This window comes from Poecilia latipinna, unplaced genomic scaffold (genome assembly GCF_001443285.1).
Source record: "Poecilia latipinna isolate Pla-1442-1.1 unplaced genomic scaffold, P_latipinna-1.0 Scaffold911, whole genome shotgun sequence".
Classification (NCBI taxonomy): Eukaryota; Metazoa; Chordata; class Actinopteri; order Cyprinodontiformes; family Poeciliidae; genus Poecilia; species Poecilia latipinna.
The window spans coordinates 218,875-239,406 of NW_015113527.1; the positions used below are offsets into that span (position 1 = coordinate 218,875).

The 20,532-nt window shown below is 38.3% G+C and overlaps 1 protein-coding gene across 2 annotated transcripts in view; it reads right to left on the reverse strand.

Annotated features, from left to right (window-relative positions):
• The window catches only part of sgcd (sarcoglycan, delta (dystrophin-associated glycoprotein)), a 173,889-nt gene that overhangs the window by 129,905 nt on the left and 23,452 nt on the right, over positions 1-20,532 (reverse strand). The window contains exon 1 of one of the 2 annotated variants that reach the window (XM_015048903.1): positions 4,787-5,098. The exons of the other annotated variant lie outside the window; for it this stretch is intronic. Within the exon in view, the coding sequence (XP_014904389.1) occupies positions 4,787-4,789 (3 nt within the window). The 5' untranslated portion in view covers positions 4,790-5,098. Of the gene's footprint in view, positions 1-4,786; positions 5,099-20,532 lie in introns of those variants that run through there. 2 annotated transcript variants of the gene reach the window in all.

Below are 20,532 nucleotides of genomic sequence, written 5' to 3' on the forward strand. Positions count from 1 at the left end.
CACTTTTTCACGAAAATCGGCCCAATTATGATCGGTGACCGATCGATCGGCACACCTCTACTTGAAAGGCTAATGAAGTTTCCCAGAAAACCTTGAAGTTATTGCTGCTAAAAACTTTGCCATGAATGTGTGAAAAACCAGTGAGAATTAAGAGGTGCAACATTGTATCTTCCTCCAGCAAAGCTCTAATTAAGATAAACAGCAGTTTTCTTCCTGTGTTTGAGCCTGTGCAGCTTCATCACAAAGGCTTAAAGGGAAGCAGATAGGAAACAGCAGCCACATTAAGTCTATTCGGATGTGATGTTTAAGTTGTTTATACACTATTGTATACAACCTGTCTTTATGTTAAATTACTGCAGTTATATTGGTGTTTAATGTTTGCATCTTTTGAAACAGAGTAAATGCAGTGTTTTCCCATGAGAAGTCTGCACCAACAGAAAGATGTTCAGTGTATAGACTGATCCCATTCCACGATTTTAGAGCTGCAGAGTGCAAACATATCACTGCAGACAGAGGTGAAAATCTGAAGCTGTCTGCAGACGGACAGTCAGGGACGGGGGGGGATGGGATGTTTATAGCTGTGACTTAGTTCCCAATATAACTCTGTGTGGACCTGCAGCTGCTGTGGGACCAGAAACAGGTGGGATGTTTGACATGTCCGACTCTCAGAGGAGCTCTGGACTTCTTCCTTGCTGCAGCAGCAGAGAGATGAGACAGAAGACAGAGCTGGCTGGAGATTCACACTTCTTCTCTTCGTTTTACAACACCACACACAACCATTACACAATCTTTAAAGGGGATCTATTATACACAAGTCACATTTCCTAATTTTTGTACTTGGTTTCTACTGCTTCTACAAACAGCTTAAGCACAATGAAACCCACAGGAAGCATGAATAAAGCTGGTTTGAATCAAAGCCAAAATGATCATCTAAAGTGCATCAAATTGCAATATATGTGTTACATTGCCAAGTGCACAGAACTATGAAAATGGATTTTTCTCCAAGCTGTGTATTTTTATAAGGCAAAAAGAGGAGGAAATCCATTTTGGACCTCTTTCTAAGTTTTTACAAACGTGCTTCAATCTGTTAAAGTGACGAGGGATAAAGGTTAGGCAGTTATTGGTATTTGTATAAAGACATCTTTATGTCTATGAAAATAAGTTGCAACCTGCATGTTAAGATGATGCTCTTCATGATTCATTTATTCACGGTGAAACATATTCATGTTCAATCAGATATTAAACATCTTAGACCAGATTTCAGCCTACATGAACCAAAGAGCTGCTCTCCATTTTCCTTTTTTTTACTTTCATTTATGTTTCGCCTCACATACTTTGTTTCCCTTCATTCTTTTAATCCGTTTTAATCTCCTCTTTGTTGGTGCTTTCCCTCTTTTTCACATTACTCTTTCCTTCCTTATTTCCTTATAAAAGTTTACATTTCCATCCATCCACGTTTCCTTCCATTTAAATGTTCACTCTTCCTTACTTATGTAAGTATGTATTATCTATTCATTTCATTCCATCCTTCCTTCCTTTCTTATAAATGTTCTTCTTCCTCCCTTCTTTGCTTCCTTCTTTTGCTACTGCATTATTTCCTTATACACATTTACATTTCCTTCCTTACCTTCTGTCTTTTTTCATAGATTTGTATTTATTTCTTGCTTCCTCTCCATGTTTCTTCCACTCTCTTATTTCTTAACTCATTTATTTGTCAAGAGTTTGCAGTGTTACTTCATTATAAATTCAGTCTTTGTGATATTAATCACCAACTTTAACTTCTCTTTTGATGTTGGGGGTCAAAGGTTATGTAAGCTCAGGACCAGAGTTCATTTCTGCATGCATCTTTTTAAGTAAAAATACAGTTTCTTTAAGCTTAAGTGCAGAACTCTATTCTCTAGGAGATTCAACGACAAAAACTAATTTAGAGACATTTAAAACTTAGTCCCTGTCCTGCACTGCTGATGTAAAGAATGAAAGGTACCTAAAATATTAAAGACCTTGCTTGACCCAGAAAAAAAGTTATGCATAGACAGAGCAGGAGCGGCTGTCTCATTTAGAGTTTGTGATTTGCATATTCATGTATAAAACTGTCCTCAATGAAGAGCATGAACTCTCTGTATTCCAATAAGTGTAATGAAGCGTGGCCAGACGATGGTTTCGTCACGCTTGCAAAGTCTGCAGAAAAACTCAGACAAAAAAAGGAGGGATAATGAGATCTTCTGAAATCTCTCTGTGGTATGTCTGGTTCTGAAAGTTTTCCAAGTGGAGATAAACAAATTCCCAAGGGTGTAATTTTAGGAGTACAGGTCATATTTTTTAAATAGTAGGTGGGTACTCCAAGGAAAAAACAGATCAAATCTTTCAGAAACACACCTTTAATGACGGCCTGGAGGTTGTTTGGAATGACAAGGTATGCAAAGAAAAAGTTACGTTGAATTCACCCATGAGTAATTGGGAAAAAATAGATTTAAACTGATTAAAAGTTCTCCCTTAACCAAAATTCAGACAAATTTATGTTAACAGTCTTAGCACTATCACAGCAACTAATGTCCACAGTCTTCCCTATCTACTCTTGAAGGTACAGTCAAATAGTGGCAAGGAAAATAATTGAATGGTCCTCCTGCACTGGCTGCTTTGCAAACACCAGCCAGTAATGTTTCAGGTAGCATGTAGCTTCCCAAGGTGGAAATAGGCAAATTTCCCCTGAATATTTTGGACTTATGGTCCTGAACCAACAGTCATATCGCCCAACTCAAAAATCCAATCAGACACTTCCGGTTTTTTCCATCAACATATCCTGGTTTTACTTGAGGGAATTCCATCTTAGCATCATTAGCTGTATATATATATATATATATATATATATATAGTAATGGCGAACCAACCGGACATTGTGGTGGTGGATAAACAACAGAGGAAAGCCGTTATGGTGGATGTAGCAATGCCAAGTGACCACAACATCAGGAAAAAGGAGCACGAGAAACGAGAAATACCAGGGCCTCAGAGAGGAACTGGAGAAGGCCTGAAAAGTGAAGACCACAGTGGTGCCTGTGGTCATCGGGGCCCTCGGGGCAGTCACCCCCAAACTGGTGCAGTGGCTAAAACAGATCCCAGGAACATCAGACATCTCAGTCCAGAAATGTGCAGTTCTAGGCACAGCCAAGATACTGGAGGAACCCTCAAGCTCCCAGGCCTCTGGTAGAGGACCCGAGCTCAGAGGATGAAAGAGACCACCCGCGGAGGGTGAGATATATATATATATATATATATATATATATATATCCTTTGAATGAGGTGTTTTTTTTTTTTTTGGCTGTATCAAAACGAAAAAACTTTTTCACATCACAACATTAGTTCACTCTGCCTTCAACTATAACTGGTAGATGAAAACAATCTGTTCAGCAATTTAGCATTGATTATCAATGGTCTGTCTTGGACATTTATTGGCAGAGAAATTAAGATGTTGACATTACAATTGGCATTGATAATCAATTGTCTATACTGTGAACAATGATTGGCAAGACATTAAAGATTTGGACTAGTTTTGGGATTTTGGTGACGAATGTTCCTGTTTTAGACTATGATTAGGGAACAACTGAAGGTGTCAAGGAGGTTTTTTGCACTTAGTGAATAGTGATACAATATTAAACTAACTGGAGGAGACATAAAGGTGTTGGGTTATAATTTGGTTTGGATGATCAATGGTATAGTCAAAGACATACAAAGACATACCACTGGGCTGTTGATTTTGGTGACCAGTTTTCCAATTTAGATTGTCACTCTGTAAGAATAGAAGGTGTTGGGCAGGTTGACTGGCTTTTGTGACTAAAGTTTCAGCATTATGCACTAGCTATGTCTCCATTGACCACATAAGTACGCAAACTGAATATAAAAATACTGAATTTGCTCAATGGAAATACGCAAATTTCAAAAATATATTTTTCCATGCAAGATTTATGCACTAAATTGAGGTGGCTTTTCAGCTGTAGCAAAATATTGCATCTTTTGCAAAACTGCAATGGAAACACTTTTTTGACATCATGAGTCATGTGATCGACAACCGGATGTTACAACTTGCAGAAAAGATGACAAAGACCACAGGAAGTGGTAGGAGGGTCATGCGCGGCATGTTTTTTAATGATTTGTCGCATGGAAAAACTTATTCAAGTGTGATTTTAACTGAATTTCTTATTTAATGGAAACATGGCAACTGGGAATTTGTGTTTGTTCGACATTGGTGGAGTATAAAAGTTTTACACACATTTGTAATGGAAATGCAGATAGGATCTTCTCAGATTCAGCAACATGTACACTTCAACAGCCAGAAAAAGTCCAACCCTGATAGGTACCACCCTCAGCTGGCGTTGGGTCGTGTGTCTGTCCCTCCAGAGTAAATCCAGACAGTAGGCTACAGTCTGTCCACACTCTGCTTCTTGTTGTTTATTTATAGCAGCCTGTTCCCCAAGGGGACAGAGTAACTTAAACCAAATGTGGGAAATGTGGCAAGCAGCCCACCCACTCTTGGGTGAAAAAAGGTTGGATTTGGAGCCAAACGTCTTGGGTATCACTCCTCATGCCGATTCATCTATGAATGGGAGAGTGTAACTCTGCTGCGCTCAGGGACTCTTTGTTTGTAAAGTGGTGATTAGATTTCAGGAGAAGAGTAAAACAGAAGCAGAGCAAAGTGAAGGAGGAACTCTGCCGTAAGCTGGAGTCCCACCTCCCCGCCTACCAGCAATCACATGGAATGAGCATTCACAACAAGGCAGTGAAACAAACTTACCATGTTTCCTTTCCTTTGCGTCCCCCCCCTCCTGTGATGTACTCCTTTATTTCCCTTCCCTCTGGGCTCCTGGTGAGCTCTCCTCAAAGCCGACAAGCGTCAGGCGGATAAAAATGGAATGGAGTCACTGCTGAGAAGCTGCATGAGGCCTTCACTGACCAACTCAAAGTCAAGGCAGCCACCTCTCTCCTTTATTTCCCCTCCCCTCTGACTTGTTCGCCTGTCAGCTTTTCCAGCAACAAACCACTCCCCGCCTCCTCCAAACCGAGCCCCTGAGTTTGGGAGCCGTTTCCTGGACGCTCAGTGACCCTCCTCTCTGACGCTTTCCTTTTTTCTCCTCTTATTGCTCCAGTCTTGTGTCTCCGAGCTGCAGCTCTGCCTTCCTGCCAGATTTAGAACACATGTGGGTTTCGGGTCTCAAGTTTAAAGAGGCGGGACTCACCCTAGAGTGTTATTATGTCAAGACAACCTCCTTTATTTTCTTTGCCTGCTACCACCATGCTTTGTGGGCAAATCCATCAGGCGCAGGGTCCGGCCAGACGGCAGAAAAGTGCCTAACTGAGTGAAATGACCTGGAAGTTTCTCAGTAACTGCAGTTCAAGTACTCTAAAGTGTTGCAGCAATGAGCTGCAATGCTTCCTAAACAGGTTAGGATAGACGTATGGAAAAAAAAAAAAAAACAACAACAAAAACAAACATGCTCATTACATTGTTCCTCAAAATCATTCTTAGATGATGAGGTTATAGTTGCTCCGTTCTGCCTGTTTTGAGCTCCTTTCATAATGAGCTGAGCTTTTAGGGCGTATGGTCACGTCAAATCCAAATAGGCTGCTGCTGGCCACGCCCCCTGACTCAGCATTTAAACTCACTTATGAAAATGGTTGCAAACAAATGCAAAGTTGTACAATCATATATCTTTGAAAAGCATTAGCAAAGCCTCCCGCACAACCAACATGAATGGGGCAGGTGGTTTCTGGATGGCAAGTCAACAACAAAACACTTGTCTTTTCCAGCAGCCAACTGTTTCTATGTAACGGCGCAGTGACCAATTGTCACTCAACAATCGGGAGGCTTTTGTTTTCCAGGCACCAAAAAATACATTTACTTGGTGCCAAAAAAGTCATCTAGACTGGAAAAAAAGTGCCCAGGAACTTTTTTGGGCACTTGACTGGATCAAAGTTAGCATCGCTGCTAATAACAGCAGATAAACAGTTTTTCTGTTGTGTTAACCTTTTTTGTCCACCATTAGCACATTACAAAAGGGTGATTAACAGCATTTAACATACCTCAAGTATGGTGGAGGATCTGTGATGCTGTGGATCCATTTCCTTTCCAATATTTTTTTTATGTTTTCAGCAATAAAAACAAGATGTTCAGTCTTCATTAGAAAACACTTACTTAGTGTCAACTGCTTTCAAATTTGCCTGTACTTAGTCAAGTTTTATAACAGCAATTAAAAGCAGATTTGGGTGTAATTCAGAGTATAAGTGATGGTCCTAGTTACCAAAGACCTTGGAAACATTGAGCACTTTGTTTTCCATCTAACATCTTTGTCAGATTAAAAGTTGTAGGTTTTTCTTAATTTATTTAATTTATTCTTGAATTGTTGCCAGGGGGAGGCCAAATGGCCCCTCAGCCACATTTTAAACACCTTTAATTTAGAGGGATTATGCAAAGAGAGATTGTGAGAGAACCACCAATCTTGTGAAATATTAGAAGAAAAAACTGAGTGGTAGAAGTGGGTTGTTGCTGAAACATAAGTTTAATTTAAGATTTTTCAGACTGTATGGGAGTTGCCAATAAATCCCAGTAGGCAGGCCTTAAATCTGCAAACGAAATGGCCAATATCTGCTTTAATTCTTTTTTCTTTCCCTTTTTATTGGCATCAAACCAGTGTGGTTTTGGTTGTTCTTCTGGCAAGTAAAGATTTCTTTCCTCCCAATGGCTAAGCAGACTGCATGTGCAAGTTTACTGCCAGATCGTCAGCATGTGAGTTATGGAGGAGAAGAAAGAACGATTTAAAGAATGCAAATTCCTCTCCCCCACTTTAATGTTCTGTGGCCTGACAGCGAGGGAGGAAAAAGCTTCAGAAAGCTTCTACAAAGCTCCACTTTCTTTTCTCCCCGTTCTTCCTGCCTCCTCTCTTCACAGCCACACTGATCCCATTCTCTCTGCCGGCTTGTTTGTGGCGAAACCGATTCTGGTAGGTTAGGGGAAATACTTTGTCCTTTGATGTTACATCAAGTAGTTTCACAGCAGAGAGCCTTTCATGGCAAAAAACCCCCAACAAGGTGCTGTGTCATTTAAAAGAAGTTAAATCACTTTAAATACCTCTGCCCCCTCCCAAAAAAAGAAAAAAAAATAATTCAGATGTTTTGTTTTTTTTTTCTTTTCCTTTAACCCCAACATAAAGCAGAGGCAAAATGTAACCAGTGTCTCTTAGCTTGGCAGCCTGAAAAAAATTAAAAGAACAATAGGAGTGATTGTCCAGCAGAAGAGACAAGTCCTGCATCTTAAGCGGGCAGCTGGGACGAAGGCCACAGAGAGGAGGGGAGGCACTCCGCGTCCCTGAGCTACTGCAGCTCCACTTGATGATGCATTAATCAATAAATAAAAGGGAAGCCCCCCTAATAAGGCTTCTGTAAAGAGAGGAGAAAAACCACAAAGCTGTAAAATAATGAACATGTAAGCAGATCTACTTGAAGATAGAGAGATTGTTGAACAATAAAAGTCATGCTCTGCCACCATTTTAGTTTTGTTGATGGTTTAGGCTAAAGGCTGTAAGAAAAATAGAGTTGGAGTCAGTTTGTACCAATTATAAAAGAGAAAAGAAAACACACACAATACTGTGGACAACCAAAGAACCAGGACATAATTATTGTACGCTCATCAATTCATAGCTCTGTTTCCATTACAAATGTGCGGCAAACTTTGTCAACATTCTGCTAATGTTTAAAAAAAAAACATAATTTCACAACTGCGTTGCTTCCATTAAATAAGAAACACAATTAAAATCACACATGAAGTTTGTTCATACGGTAAGTCCCTAAACATGCTGCACCATTATCATCCAACTACTTCCTGTCTCCTTCGTCATGGTTTGCGCCAGAAGCAACGTCCAGCTGTTGATGACTTGACTTGTGTGATGCAAATAAAGTCTTTCCATTGGAGTTTTAAGAGATAAGCCAGTTTTGATACTGCCAAGAAAACCACCTCCTCCCAGCGACAAACCTTTTTAATGAAAAACTATAAAATAATATAAAAGAAGAATAAAATAATCATATTTTCCATGTTATAAGTGAAAAAATCTGTCAGAGAAATCAATATTAATCAATATTAAGGAATTAATGGCTTAAAACGAGCTGAATATCTTGAATATGTTGCTGAAAAGTTACTTGTGAAAAGTTTTGACTTATTTCAAGATTAAAGAAATATTTTCACGACAAACTAGTTCAAAAACACTTGGTTAGTTTATGTTGTTGCAGTGCCTGATTAGTTTCACTTTTTCATGTTTAATTTATCTTAGTTTATTATCCTGACCTTTGAGATATAACAAATAAATCCATGTCTGTGTAAGGATGAGAGTATATCCCTTTTAGTTGCAGTTTAGTCTATTATGCTGCATTCTGGACACTTTTTACTGCCATCCTACAGCTTTAGCAGATATCTTTGTCCCTCCTGTTACTCAAGGTGTGTCTCACAGTATTATACATGAAAGTTGTTGCTTTTATTATTTTGTTGTGGAAATCATACCTAAGGTAGGTAAATCCCCCATCGAGTGTCTTTGAACGAGAGCCTCCGGATCTTTCCAAGCCCGGTTCTTTGCGTGTGTGAAAACAGCCAATTACAGAGTGAGACCAGACCGGCGACGGGGCTTAAGAGTTGCTCCAAACGCCGGCGACCTTCTGTCTCAGATGCCGTCATAAATAAATATGACTATTTATTTCCATCTCCGAGTGGAATCAAATTACCTTCTGCCATGTTTGCTTTGTTTTGCACCTCAAGCTGTGAGCTGCATGCCGCTCTCTGAAATAAACCAGGCTGAAGATGCTCAAACACTGCAGTGAAACGTCATGTTTACCAGAAGGTCTCTGAATGCCTCACTCATATCTAAACTGTGGGATGTTATGACTGCTGTAAGGATGCTGTTCATCTCAGTTAAGTTCTTACTTTCATTTGAGTTAAAACAAAAATCATTCCCTTATATTTCTCCATCAATACGCTTCATTTTCCAAAGCAAATTACAGCAAAGAACCAACTCACAGAGGAAATATTAGTAAATTCATGGCTGAGTAGAGGAATCTATGTTCTACCACAGCAGTGCTTGGAGTTCAAAGTTCAACAGAAAGAGCTCCTTTCCTCCAGAGACCACATTAAGCTAATGGTTAGCTTAGCTGTAATGTAGCAAGGAGATGCAGTTAACTTTAGATAAACTATGCTATTATTTTTCACATTAACTTTCTTTCTGCAGGCAGAGAAACTGTTTTCAAGCTGCCTTCAGTCACTGCTTTGATAACAATCTAAAACACAATGCTCTGCAGACTCAGCCTCCTCTACAGGGTGAAAGGTTCTTTCTGCCAGTGTCTGTTGGATATTCATAAACTCCCCCAGAGACGTTATCATGTTGATTCAATATGGTTTAGAGAGCTGAATGGAGAGACAGAAATCAATAGATGGACTATCAGAGAGGCTTGCTTACCGACTGATGGACAAATAACCAATAAATGGATGGACAGACGGTCAGATGAGCAGTCTGAATATGGATAATGAATGGATTAATGGACAAACTGACAGTGGTTGGATGGATAAACTGATGACGGATGGAGAGGTTCTTCATTCTGAAATCTGAATGTTAGTGAGTAAAATCAGTTTGCGTGGCTCCACAGCACACACTTTATGATTTTTTTGTTTTGAAAATCATCTAACAATTGTAAAATCTTGCCGTGTGGACAAGGCATACACAAGCAGTTCAGGTACAACTTTCTACAGGACATCTAGTGGTAGACATGCTTTGTAAGTGTGAGGACAATTTGACATTGAGGACTCAGGTGTTTGGTTAGCTTCAAAAAGAAGAGGTTGAAAGGGACATCATATGATTAGTTTGAAGTGGGAGAGGATGTGAGATCAGGGTGTGAGGGACAGACCATCATTTGCCTCTGGATAATTATAATATGGAGTACAGGTGACAGTGACCGTAACGAGGCTGGTGTTCTCTCTGTCTCTTAGTTAACGCGGCCGTACACCATGACGGACAGCAACTCCTGACAAGGCGACCTTACGGGATGATGAGACTCAAAGTGTGAAGAAATTACAGAGCCAGATACAAAGTTCAGCCTCTGAGGTGTCATTTAGATTCACTGAAGAAAATGAGGAGGGCTGAAAAGCTGACAGCTGGTGTGAACAAAAGCCCCAGGCAGGACTTGAAACACAAAGTGTGACACATGCAGGCACTGTTTCTGCTGTCACTCAGCGCCACACGGAAAAGAACAAACAGGTGATTCAAAGTTTAGTTCAAGCTGTTCCTATATGACAACAGGATCCCACCACTTAGACTTTAAACCTGTAACATGTCAGTTACAGCCTTTTATGCTTCAATTGATGGGTTACGGACTAAAAACGTATCTGAAACAAAGGTGGTATTTAGATAAAGAGCATATGAAAACATGAATGTTACCTACAGACTATATGATAAAAAAAAAAAAAACGATCCAAAACACTCAGAAGATAAAACTGGTTAGCTTGTTATCTACTCTCCAAGCTATTGTCCTCCACTTTTCATGGATCCTGGATCTGTTTTTTTGTTTTTCTCATTTTATCATGTTAATGATAAAACAGATCCAGGATGGAAACCCAATCATCCTTCAGCTAAGCAGCACTCTAAAGCTCATTCTCAAGTCTCCTAGGGATATATAGTTTATAGTTTCCTCCCAGTGTTGTGTGCTGGGAAAACCTCCAAACAGAAGCATCCACAAGACATCTTGATCAGAAACCCAACCGTAACTCACTACATCTAATGCTGAGTCGCCTGGGGTTTCTCTCCAAATAGTCACCACAGGACCAGAGGATGGACTGAAAGATGTCAAGAACAAGTAAAATTTCTTATGTGAGCTGTGGATGTTACAATGCAAATATAAAGTTGAATTATAACTTTAGGATTTTTGTACAAACAAGAGACAATTTGCTGAGTGAACTCAACAACTCAAAGCAACAATTTTCCTGCAGGTTTGACTGACAAAGAGAAGAGCACTTTAAGTTATCTGGAGCTACAACAACTTTAAAATCTCAGAATTAGCATGCTAATGATAAGATGCTGACATCAGCATACTCTGTACTGAACTTTATCAGCACAGGGAGCAGTGGATTGTACTGTGGACTGAACTTTATTGTGACTGTGTAAGATGTTGATCATAGTGTATGGAGGACCAACGCCGACATAATAAGAAATAAAAGCATAAATATATATTTTGTTTTTCCTTTTCCTTACACATGAGTTTCCATCAAGTAATGTATATATTTTCTTTTTCATTTCCCCTAAACATGCGTTTTGTCAAGAAAAATAGATATTTTGCTTTGTCTTTTTTTGCTTCTCCCTTTTCTGCTTGCTGTTTTTCTGCTGCATCATTATGTTAATGAGGAGAGCTGCCTTCTATGTCCAGCTCTTCTACTATTGGTCAATAGAGCTTTGAATCTTATTGAATACGACTTGACATTTTAAAAGAGGGTAGTCTGTTTCATGTAAAAGCATGAATTACCACTTTTTTGTATCAGTTGGTCATAAGGTAAGGCATTTATTAACATTTGTTTGACAGGAGTGTTTGGTTTGGAAATTCGCTGACAGTCCCTAAGTGAAGTGAACCTCCGAGATAGAGAACAGTTGGCCGAAATTAGCATTCAAAGCTCTATTGACCAATAGTAGAGGAGCTGGACATAGAAGGGAGCTTTCCTCATTAACATAACGATGCAGCAGAAAAAGAGCAAGCAGAAAAGGAAAAAGTAAAAAAAAGACGAAACTAAATATTTACTTCTCTTGACAAAAACACATGTTTAGGGGAAATGAAAACGAAAATATATACATTACTTGACGGAAACTCGTGTAAGGAAAAGGAAAAGCAAAATATATATTTATGCTTTTATTTCCTATTATGTCGGTTTTGGTCCTCCATAGTAGTGTCACGTAGACAATGACAGAGCTCAGTTTTCTAATTTATGCTAGTTCCACCAAGAATTAGTGCAAAACATTTGTAAAACAAGAAAAAGCATTGCTGTGCTATCATCAGTTAAATTTGCAGCTGGAACAGTTCTCAAACTAACACAGACCTTGATCATTTCATTTGTAGAGAGAACTAAAACTGACGTGTTCAAGTTGCCAAGCTAGCATGGTTACAGTTGAAGCTACTCATAAAACTATATTTAAAGCAAAAATGTTGGCGTCTGTATGCCTGTTCAAAACAAAAACATGTAACCCAAGTACAAGATTGTAGCTCAACATAATTCAATGTTGTTTTCAGTTCTTTGATTTTTTTTTTTTTATTAACCTGAATTACTTTATCTCATACTTTACATTTTCATGTGTGCAGTGTTGTGAGGATCAGTGTTGAAAACCACTGGCATAATCCATCTTCACTCTTTAAACAGGGACAAAAACACTAAAGATATTGCTCACATTACACCAAGACGTTTAGTTTTGGTATAGAAAGCAGTGATTGTATTTCTGTTGGAGCGTGGTGATGTAGATGATGGGTTTGGCAGGCAGCAGACGGGACTACTCTGATGAGCTGAACACTCTGCTGGAAGAGAACAGGGAAAAAGAAGGAATGAAAAATGGTGCAGCGTTTAGCTCTGCTTGGCACCACTGCCGTAGGTTCATTGACTCAGAAACGAGGGGGCCGTCTTGGTGGGGTGTGACTGTCACTGCCGGATGACAGATGGCATTCTTGGCCCTCGAAGGGAAGCGAGCGCAAGAGAAGAGATAAGCATGGACTAAAAATCTTAACAACAAGTGAAACCACAAAAATTACAGCAATATATACGGGTGGTTAGGTGGAAGAGCCTTGCCCAAGAGTTTCCTTAAATTTCTTGAGTAGATCAAGAGAAAATATTAACTAATAATACCACAAGCGCCATTGTAATTTGTTGGAAAAATATGATTTTTTTTTTTACTTTTTACCAATAAAACTCTGGCAAAAAAAATGAATTTGCCTTGGCTGCCTCTCAATAATTTTCTAATTTTCCTGCCTTTTAGTTAAGCCAATTAATGTCTAGTTTGTTTGTGGCTAGTTGGGCGTGTTTCCATTGGCAGTGTGTTCCTCACTATCTGGGCAGATGTTAGCAAACATACTACAGAAACAAACTATTACCAACTATTTCTGGTCTAGTTTCTAGTGCAAATAAATTAGTACATTTGAAATAAAACAAATTTAGAAGTAACTACAGTTGACTCTGTATATGCTCTTCCGCTCATCGTTATGCAAACTCAGGGCCAAATCATGAATACAGTCTGCTGCCAATCAAATCACATGCATGCAATACTCAAGTTGGCCTGGCTTGTACTACTCAGGATGTGGTTCCAAAAAAATGGGTAGGAACAGCACAGGATGCAAATTGAGACTAATCTGGCCGACTGGGGAAGAACTGATTAAACCTACACCTGTTGAGAAAGGCAACATCCGAGTAAAAACCTATAAGTGAGTGTTTCAACAAAAAAGCGATCCTTAAATTACAGCTGTGTGTTTGGTATGGATAAAACATGGTCTTCTGAAATAACCTCTCTCAAAAAACAATACATTGAAATAAACACTACCAATTTTGTTTGGTGACATAATCTCAGTCATGCCTGAATTATGAAGGACAACTCTATAAGTTATATTTCACTAAAGATTAGTGGGTTTTATCTGCACATATAAGTTTGAACCCATCAGATTAAATCTGTCTCTGAAGGCAAGAAATACTGACATTCATACCTTTGATAAACTTTTCACCAGCATGACATTAACTCTGACAGCGCTTTCTCAAAGTCATGATTGGAGAAAGACTCTAGCAGGAGAGGAGTTTCAACAAATCCATAGAGGAAGTCCAGATGAAAAATCTTTAACATGCCAACCAAAGAAGGTAGAGGTCTTTTATTTGAAAGTAGCTTTAAAAGCACCTTCAGAAGCCATCAAGTGACAGTGATAACGGTCACAGTTAGTCATAAAGAGAGGTTTTCAGAAGCAGATAAAGAAAGGAATTAGAATGTGACTCAGGCGCATAAATCCTCATTTTCTTTTGTCAAGTTACATTCAAAGGATGTGTCAGCAGAGAGGTGCGGGAGCTAAAGCAACGACCCTGGAATCTTCTGGGGAAAAATGAAACAAGGACGTACACAAGTGGAAAACCTAAATTTTGCTTTATTTTCCCAACTTACTGCGTTGGAAAACACAATCTAAAAATGTTGGTAGACTTTAAGGAGGTGTTTGATCTGCTCTGATGGAGAAAAATACCGGTCTGTATGATGACTCAAATGTTCAACGGATTGGCCAATGAAGAAAAATGAGTCAAAATAGTCAATTTTCTTGCAACTCCACTAAAATAAACTGTCTCAATCTTCATAAGTTTTACTAATATGTTTCTCTCTACCATCTCTTCAATATAGTCGCCTAAGATAAAGACAGAACCAATGGGAATTCCCTCTATGAATTTTTGGGTATGGCAACTGGGATGCCATAGTAACTAGATGAAACTATAAACAGCTAAAATCTAAATTTCATATTTTAGCTGTCCATAGCTAATTATTACGTCCATTAAGGTAATTATTACATCCATATAAGTAATAATTACCTTCCCTATTTTGGACTTTCAGTAATCCAAATAGAGAAAAAGTAAATAAATCAAGGTAGTTTAAATATATACAGTTAATTTAAGTGAATTAGAAGTTATACTTTTTGAAAATAACAATTAGGCAGGTGTTATATGTACTTTTCATTAAGCATACATTTCCGTTTTATTTTTTTTATTTTTATTGGTCTGATGCAATATCTCTAAATGAAAACCTCGGTTTGTGTGTAATTAATCGATACAGTGCCTTTTAATTTGTGAATTTAGTTACTGAAATAAATCAAATTTTCTATAAAGTTGTAATTTTTTGAATGAGACGTTTTAATAATCCAGCAGAATCTGATTAAATATCCCTAGAGTTACTTCTCCACCAGTCATAAGATCCGATTTTATCCCTGTTGGATTCTTGACCACCATGCTTGGCAGAGTTTGCAGAGTTCATTTAAATTGGTTTCTAGCCACAAAAAGCACATCTTGCTTAAAATTTACTGCATCTGGATCCCCCACCCCCCAAGAGTATTTGCATTTGCCGTTTGAATGTAGTTTAAATTTCAACAGTCTGAACCGAATTGTGGCACTCGGGTTGAATGAAGTTGTTCCGGATGTTCAGGAACAACCAGGAAACTACCAAGGTGCAAGCCGACATTGACTGTAAAACACGTTTTTAAATCACTATGGACTGGTGGGCTACCAACAACACCACAACTGGCCAACTGAAATTAATTTGCATCTGCTCACATGAAGGTAGAAGTTTAATGTTCAGGCAAAACAAAAACTGAACTGTGTAGCCAAGAAAATCTTGGCATAAGGTTGTGTTGTACTGGTGCTCTATACAAAGTGGATTGGCTGAAGGAGAATGAGTGGCTATTAATTTGAACAACCAAAAACAACTAGACTCTTTTTTTTTTTTTTTCTGTACCAGGTGCTCCAAAAGGTCAACGATCCCAGAGAGAGCTGGAGAAATCTGCAGATATTTACACTCTGCATAAACTGTCCCAAACTGCCATCTGTGATGATTCCATAAAACAACAGAAGGGCTCTCGACTAATGGCAGAAATAAAAGAACAAAGTTGGCATGAATTTCATTATTGCACCACGTGGACAGAAGAGAAGGTGCGTTGTAGGTTCACTTTAAACTTAACATACTGTTTAAAGTCTTAATCTCTCTCATTGAAACTCATTTCTCACAGGTGCCCATCTGCCTTAAAGTCAGAAATTTGAGGAAAAAAAAAAATAAAAATTAGTGACCCTAATCCTCTGCCGTATGTTTCTAACACAGCAATAAAAGGAAAACATAAGAACAATTCTGCAAATCATCTGATAACTAAAGCTGTAAAGGACATGCAGTGTTAACCAAACTTCTAAAAACTGCCTATTTTAATTTTATTTCTGGAAAGAAAAAAAAAAGAGGACAGGACATGCGAGCAACTTGACAATTCTAACAAAGTTGTTACTATCCAGAAAGATGTAGTGGAGGAGGCTGACATCAAGGAAAGAGTACAACATGAAATAAAAAAGAAATAGCCACAAAAGAAGTTCGGATGAACAATAGAGGATCAGATCAAATGGGACAGTAATGAGAACATCGATCTGCGGTAGGCACACAACAAGATCTATGGCTGGTCTCACAAGTAGTTCAATTTTTTCCTGGACAGTTTTCTGTACTTACAAATATGTTTTTCCTTTAATGCCTGTGGTATTAACTGGAAAGAGATAAAGCAGAGGAGACCAACAAGAGAGCCACCTAAGATGGCCGCTAGGAAGACAGAAAGAGACAGAAAAAAATTAAAGCTGCATATTCCTCTTAAGTACAAGTAGGACAAAAAAGGAGGTTGAAAAATATACAAATGTCATACAACGTTTTGCTGAAGGTTAAACTGTCTCAGTAATTATCGCAATAAGCAATAATATATAGCTATTTTGAGACCTCTTTTAAGTAAAGAGGTCTCAAATATGTTGACAATGACAAAATAATAATCAAAATTTGCTCTTTCAAAGACCAATAAAACTAAATTTTGTGATTTTCTGAAAAAAATAAATAAATACTTTAAATATTCAAAATACAACCAAAACCAAGAAATAAAATGTATTAAGATGTCTCTAAACAAATTGTCTTTCAGAAATATATTACACATCAGCAGCTCATTTTAATTTATCATTCAATTAATTGTTTTTTTTTTTTTTTTTTTTTTTTTTTTTTTTTTTTTGGCCCCAATTAAAAAAAAAAATCTTTCAAAGGGGGGATTCAAAAAAAAAAGCTAAATTTTTTAATTTTNGGAGAGGTTCTTCATTCTGAAATCTGAATGTTAGTGAGTAAAATCAGTTTGCGTGGCTCCACAGCACACACTTTATGATTTTTTTGTTTTGAAAATCATCTAACAATTGTAAAATCTTGCCGTGTGGACAAGGCATACACAAGCAGTTCAGGTACAACTTTCTACAGGACATCTAGTGGTAGACATGCTTTGTAAGTGTGAGGACAATTTGACATTGAGGACTCAGGTGTTTGGTTAGCTTCAAAAAGAAGAGGTTGAAAGGGACATCATATGATTAGTTTGAAGTGGGAGAGGATGTGAGATCAGGGTGTGAGGGACAGACCATCATTTGCCTCTGGATAATTATAATATGGAGTACAGGTGACAGTGACCGTAACGAGGCTGGTGTTCTCTCTGTCTCTTAGTTAACGCGGCCGTACACCATGACGGACAGCAACTCCTGACAAGGCGACCTTACGGGATGATGAGACTCAAAGTGTGAAGAAATTACAGAGCCAGATACAAAGTTCAGCCTCTGAGGTGTCATTTAGATTCACTGAAGAAAATGAGGAGGGCTGAAAAGCTGACAGCTGGTGTGAACAAAAGCCCCAGGCAGGACTTGAAACACAAAGTGTGACACATGCAGGCACTGTTTCTGCTGTCACTCAGCGCCACACGGAAAAGAACAAACAGGTGATTCAAAGTTTAGTTCAAGCTGTTCCTATATGACAACAGGATCCCACCACTTAGACTTTAAACCTGTAACATGTCAGTTACAGCCTTTTATGCTTCAATTGATGGGTTACGGACTAAAAACGTATCTGAAACAAAGGTGGTATTTAGATAAAGAGCATATGAAAACATGAATGTTACCTACAGACTATATGATAAAAAAAAAAAAAACGATCCAAAACACTCAGAAGATAAAACTGGTTAGCTTGTTATCTACTCTCCAAGCTATTGTCCTCCACTTTTCATGGATCCTGGATCTGTTTTTTTGTTTTTCTCATTTTATCATGTTAATGATAAAACAGATCCAGGATGGAAACCCAATCATCCTTCAGCTAAGCAGCACTCTAAAGCTCATTCTCAAGTCTCCTAGGGATATATAGTTTATAGTTTCCTCCCAGTGTTGTGTGCTGGGAAAACCTCCAAACAGAAGCATCCACAAGACATCTTGATCAGAAACCCAACCGTAACTCACTACATCTAATGCTGAGTCGCCTGGGGTTTCTCTCCAAATAGTCACCACAGGACCAGAGGATGGACTGAAAGATGTCAAGAACAAGTAAAATTTCTTATGTGAGCTGTGGATGTTACAATGCAAATATAAAGTTGAATTATAACTTTAGGATTTTTGTACAAACAAGAGACAATTTGCTGAGTGAACTCAACAACTCAAAGCAACAATTTTCCTGCAGGTTTGACTGACAAAGAGAAGAGCACTTTAAGTTATCTGGAGCTACAACAACTTTAAAATCTCAGAATTAGCATGCTAATGATAAGATGCTGACATCAGCATACTCTGTACTGAACTTTATCAGCACAGGGAGCAGTGGATTGTACTGTGGACTGAACTTTATTGTGACTGTGTAAGATGTTGATCATAGTGTATGGAGGACCAACGCCGACATAATAAGAAATAAAAGCATAAATATATATTTTGTTTTTCCTTTTCCTTACACACAAGTTTCCGTCAAGTAATTTATATATTTTCTTTTTCATTTCCCCTAAACATGCGTTTTTGTCAAGAAAAGTAAATATCTTTTTTTTTTTTTTTTTTTTTGCTTCTCCCTTTTCTGCTTGCTCTTTTTCTGCTGCATCATTATGTTAATGAGGAGAGCTGCCTTCTATGTCCAGCTCTTCTACTATTGGTCAATAGAGCTTTGGAACCAACATCACTGGGTCAGACGTTGTGGGGCGTTTACATCTCGCACAGTCGCTCGGTGCCATGTTTGACAGGAGTGTTTGGTTTGGAAATTCGCTGACAGTCCCTAAGTGAAGTGAACCTCCGAGATAGAGAACAGTTGGCCGAAATTAGCATTCAAAGCTCTATTGACCAATAGTAGAGGAGCTGGACATAGAAGGGAGCTTTCCTCATTAACATAACGATGCAGCAGAAAAAGAGCAAGCAGAAAAGGAAAAAGTAAAAAAAAGACGAAACTAAATATTTACTTCTCTTGACAAAAACACATGTTTAGGGGAAATGAAAACGAAAATATATACATTACTTGACGGAAACTCGTGTAAGGAAAAGGAAAAGCAAAATATATATTTATGCTTTTATTTCCTATTATGTCGGTTTTGGTCCTCCATAGTAGTGTCACGTAGACAATGACAGAGCTCAGTTTTCTAATTTATGCTAGTTCCACCAAGAATTAGTGCAAAACATTTGTAAAACAAGAAAAAGCATTGCTGTGCTATCATCAGTTAAATTTGCAGCTGGAACAGTTCTCAAACTAACACAGACCTTGATCATTTCATTTGTAGAGAGAACTAAAACTGACGTGTTCAAGTTGCCAAGCTAGCATGGTTACAGTTGAAGCTACTCATAAAACTATATTTAAAGCAAAAATGTTGGCGTCTGTATGCCTGTTCAAAACAAAAACATGTAACCCAAGTACAAGATTGTAGCTCAACATAATTCAATGTTGTTTTCAGTTCTTTGATTTTTTTTTTTTTATTAACCTGAATTACTTTATCTCATACTTTACATTTTCATGTGTGCAGTGTTGTGAGGATCAGTGTTGAAAACCACTGGCATAATCCATCTTCACTCTTTAAACAGGGACAAAAACACTAAAGATATTGCTCACATTACACCAAGACGTTTAGTTTTGGTATAGAAAGCAGTGATTGTATTTCTGTTGGAGCGTGGTGATGTAGATGATGGGTTTGGCAGGCAGCAGACGGGACTACTCTGATGAGCTGAACACTCTGCTGGAAGAGAACAGGGAAAAAGAAGGAATGAAAAATGGTGCAGCGTTTAGCTCTGCTTGGCACCACTGCCGTAGGTTCATTGACTCAGAAACGAGGGGGCCGTCTTGGTGGGGTGTGACTGTCACTGCCGGATGACAGATGGCATTCTTGGCCCTCGAAGGGAAGCGAGCGCAAGAGAAGAGATAAGCATGGACTAAAAATCTTAACAACAAGTGAAACCACAAAAATTACAGCAATATATACGGGTGGTTAGGTGGAAGAGCCTTGCCCAAGAGTTTCCTTAAATTTCTTGAGTAGATCAAGAGAAAATATTAACTAATAATACCACAAGCGCCATTGTAATTTGTTGGGAAGATATGATTTTTTTTTTTACTTTTTACCAATAAACATCTGGCAAAAAGAATGCATTTGCCTTGGCTGCCTCTCAATAATTTTCTAATTTTCCTGCCTTTTAGTTAAGCCAATTAATGTCTAGTTTGTTTGTGGCTAGTTGGGCGTGTTTCCATTGGCAGTGTGTTCCTCACTATCTGGGCAGATGTTAGCAAACATACTACAGAAACAAACTATTACCAACTATTTCTGGTCTAGTTTCTAGTGCAAATAAATTAGTACATTTGAAATAAAACAAATTTAGAAGTAACTACAGTTGACTCTGTATATGCTCTTCCGCTCATCGTTATGCAAACTCAGGGCCAAATCATGAATACAGTCTGCTGCCAATCAAATCACATGCATGCA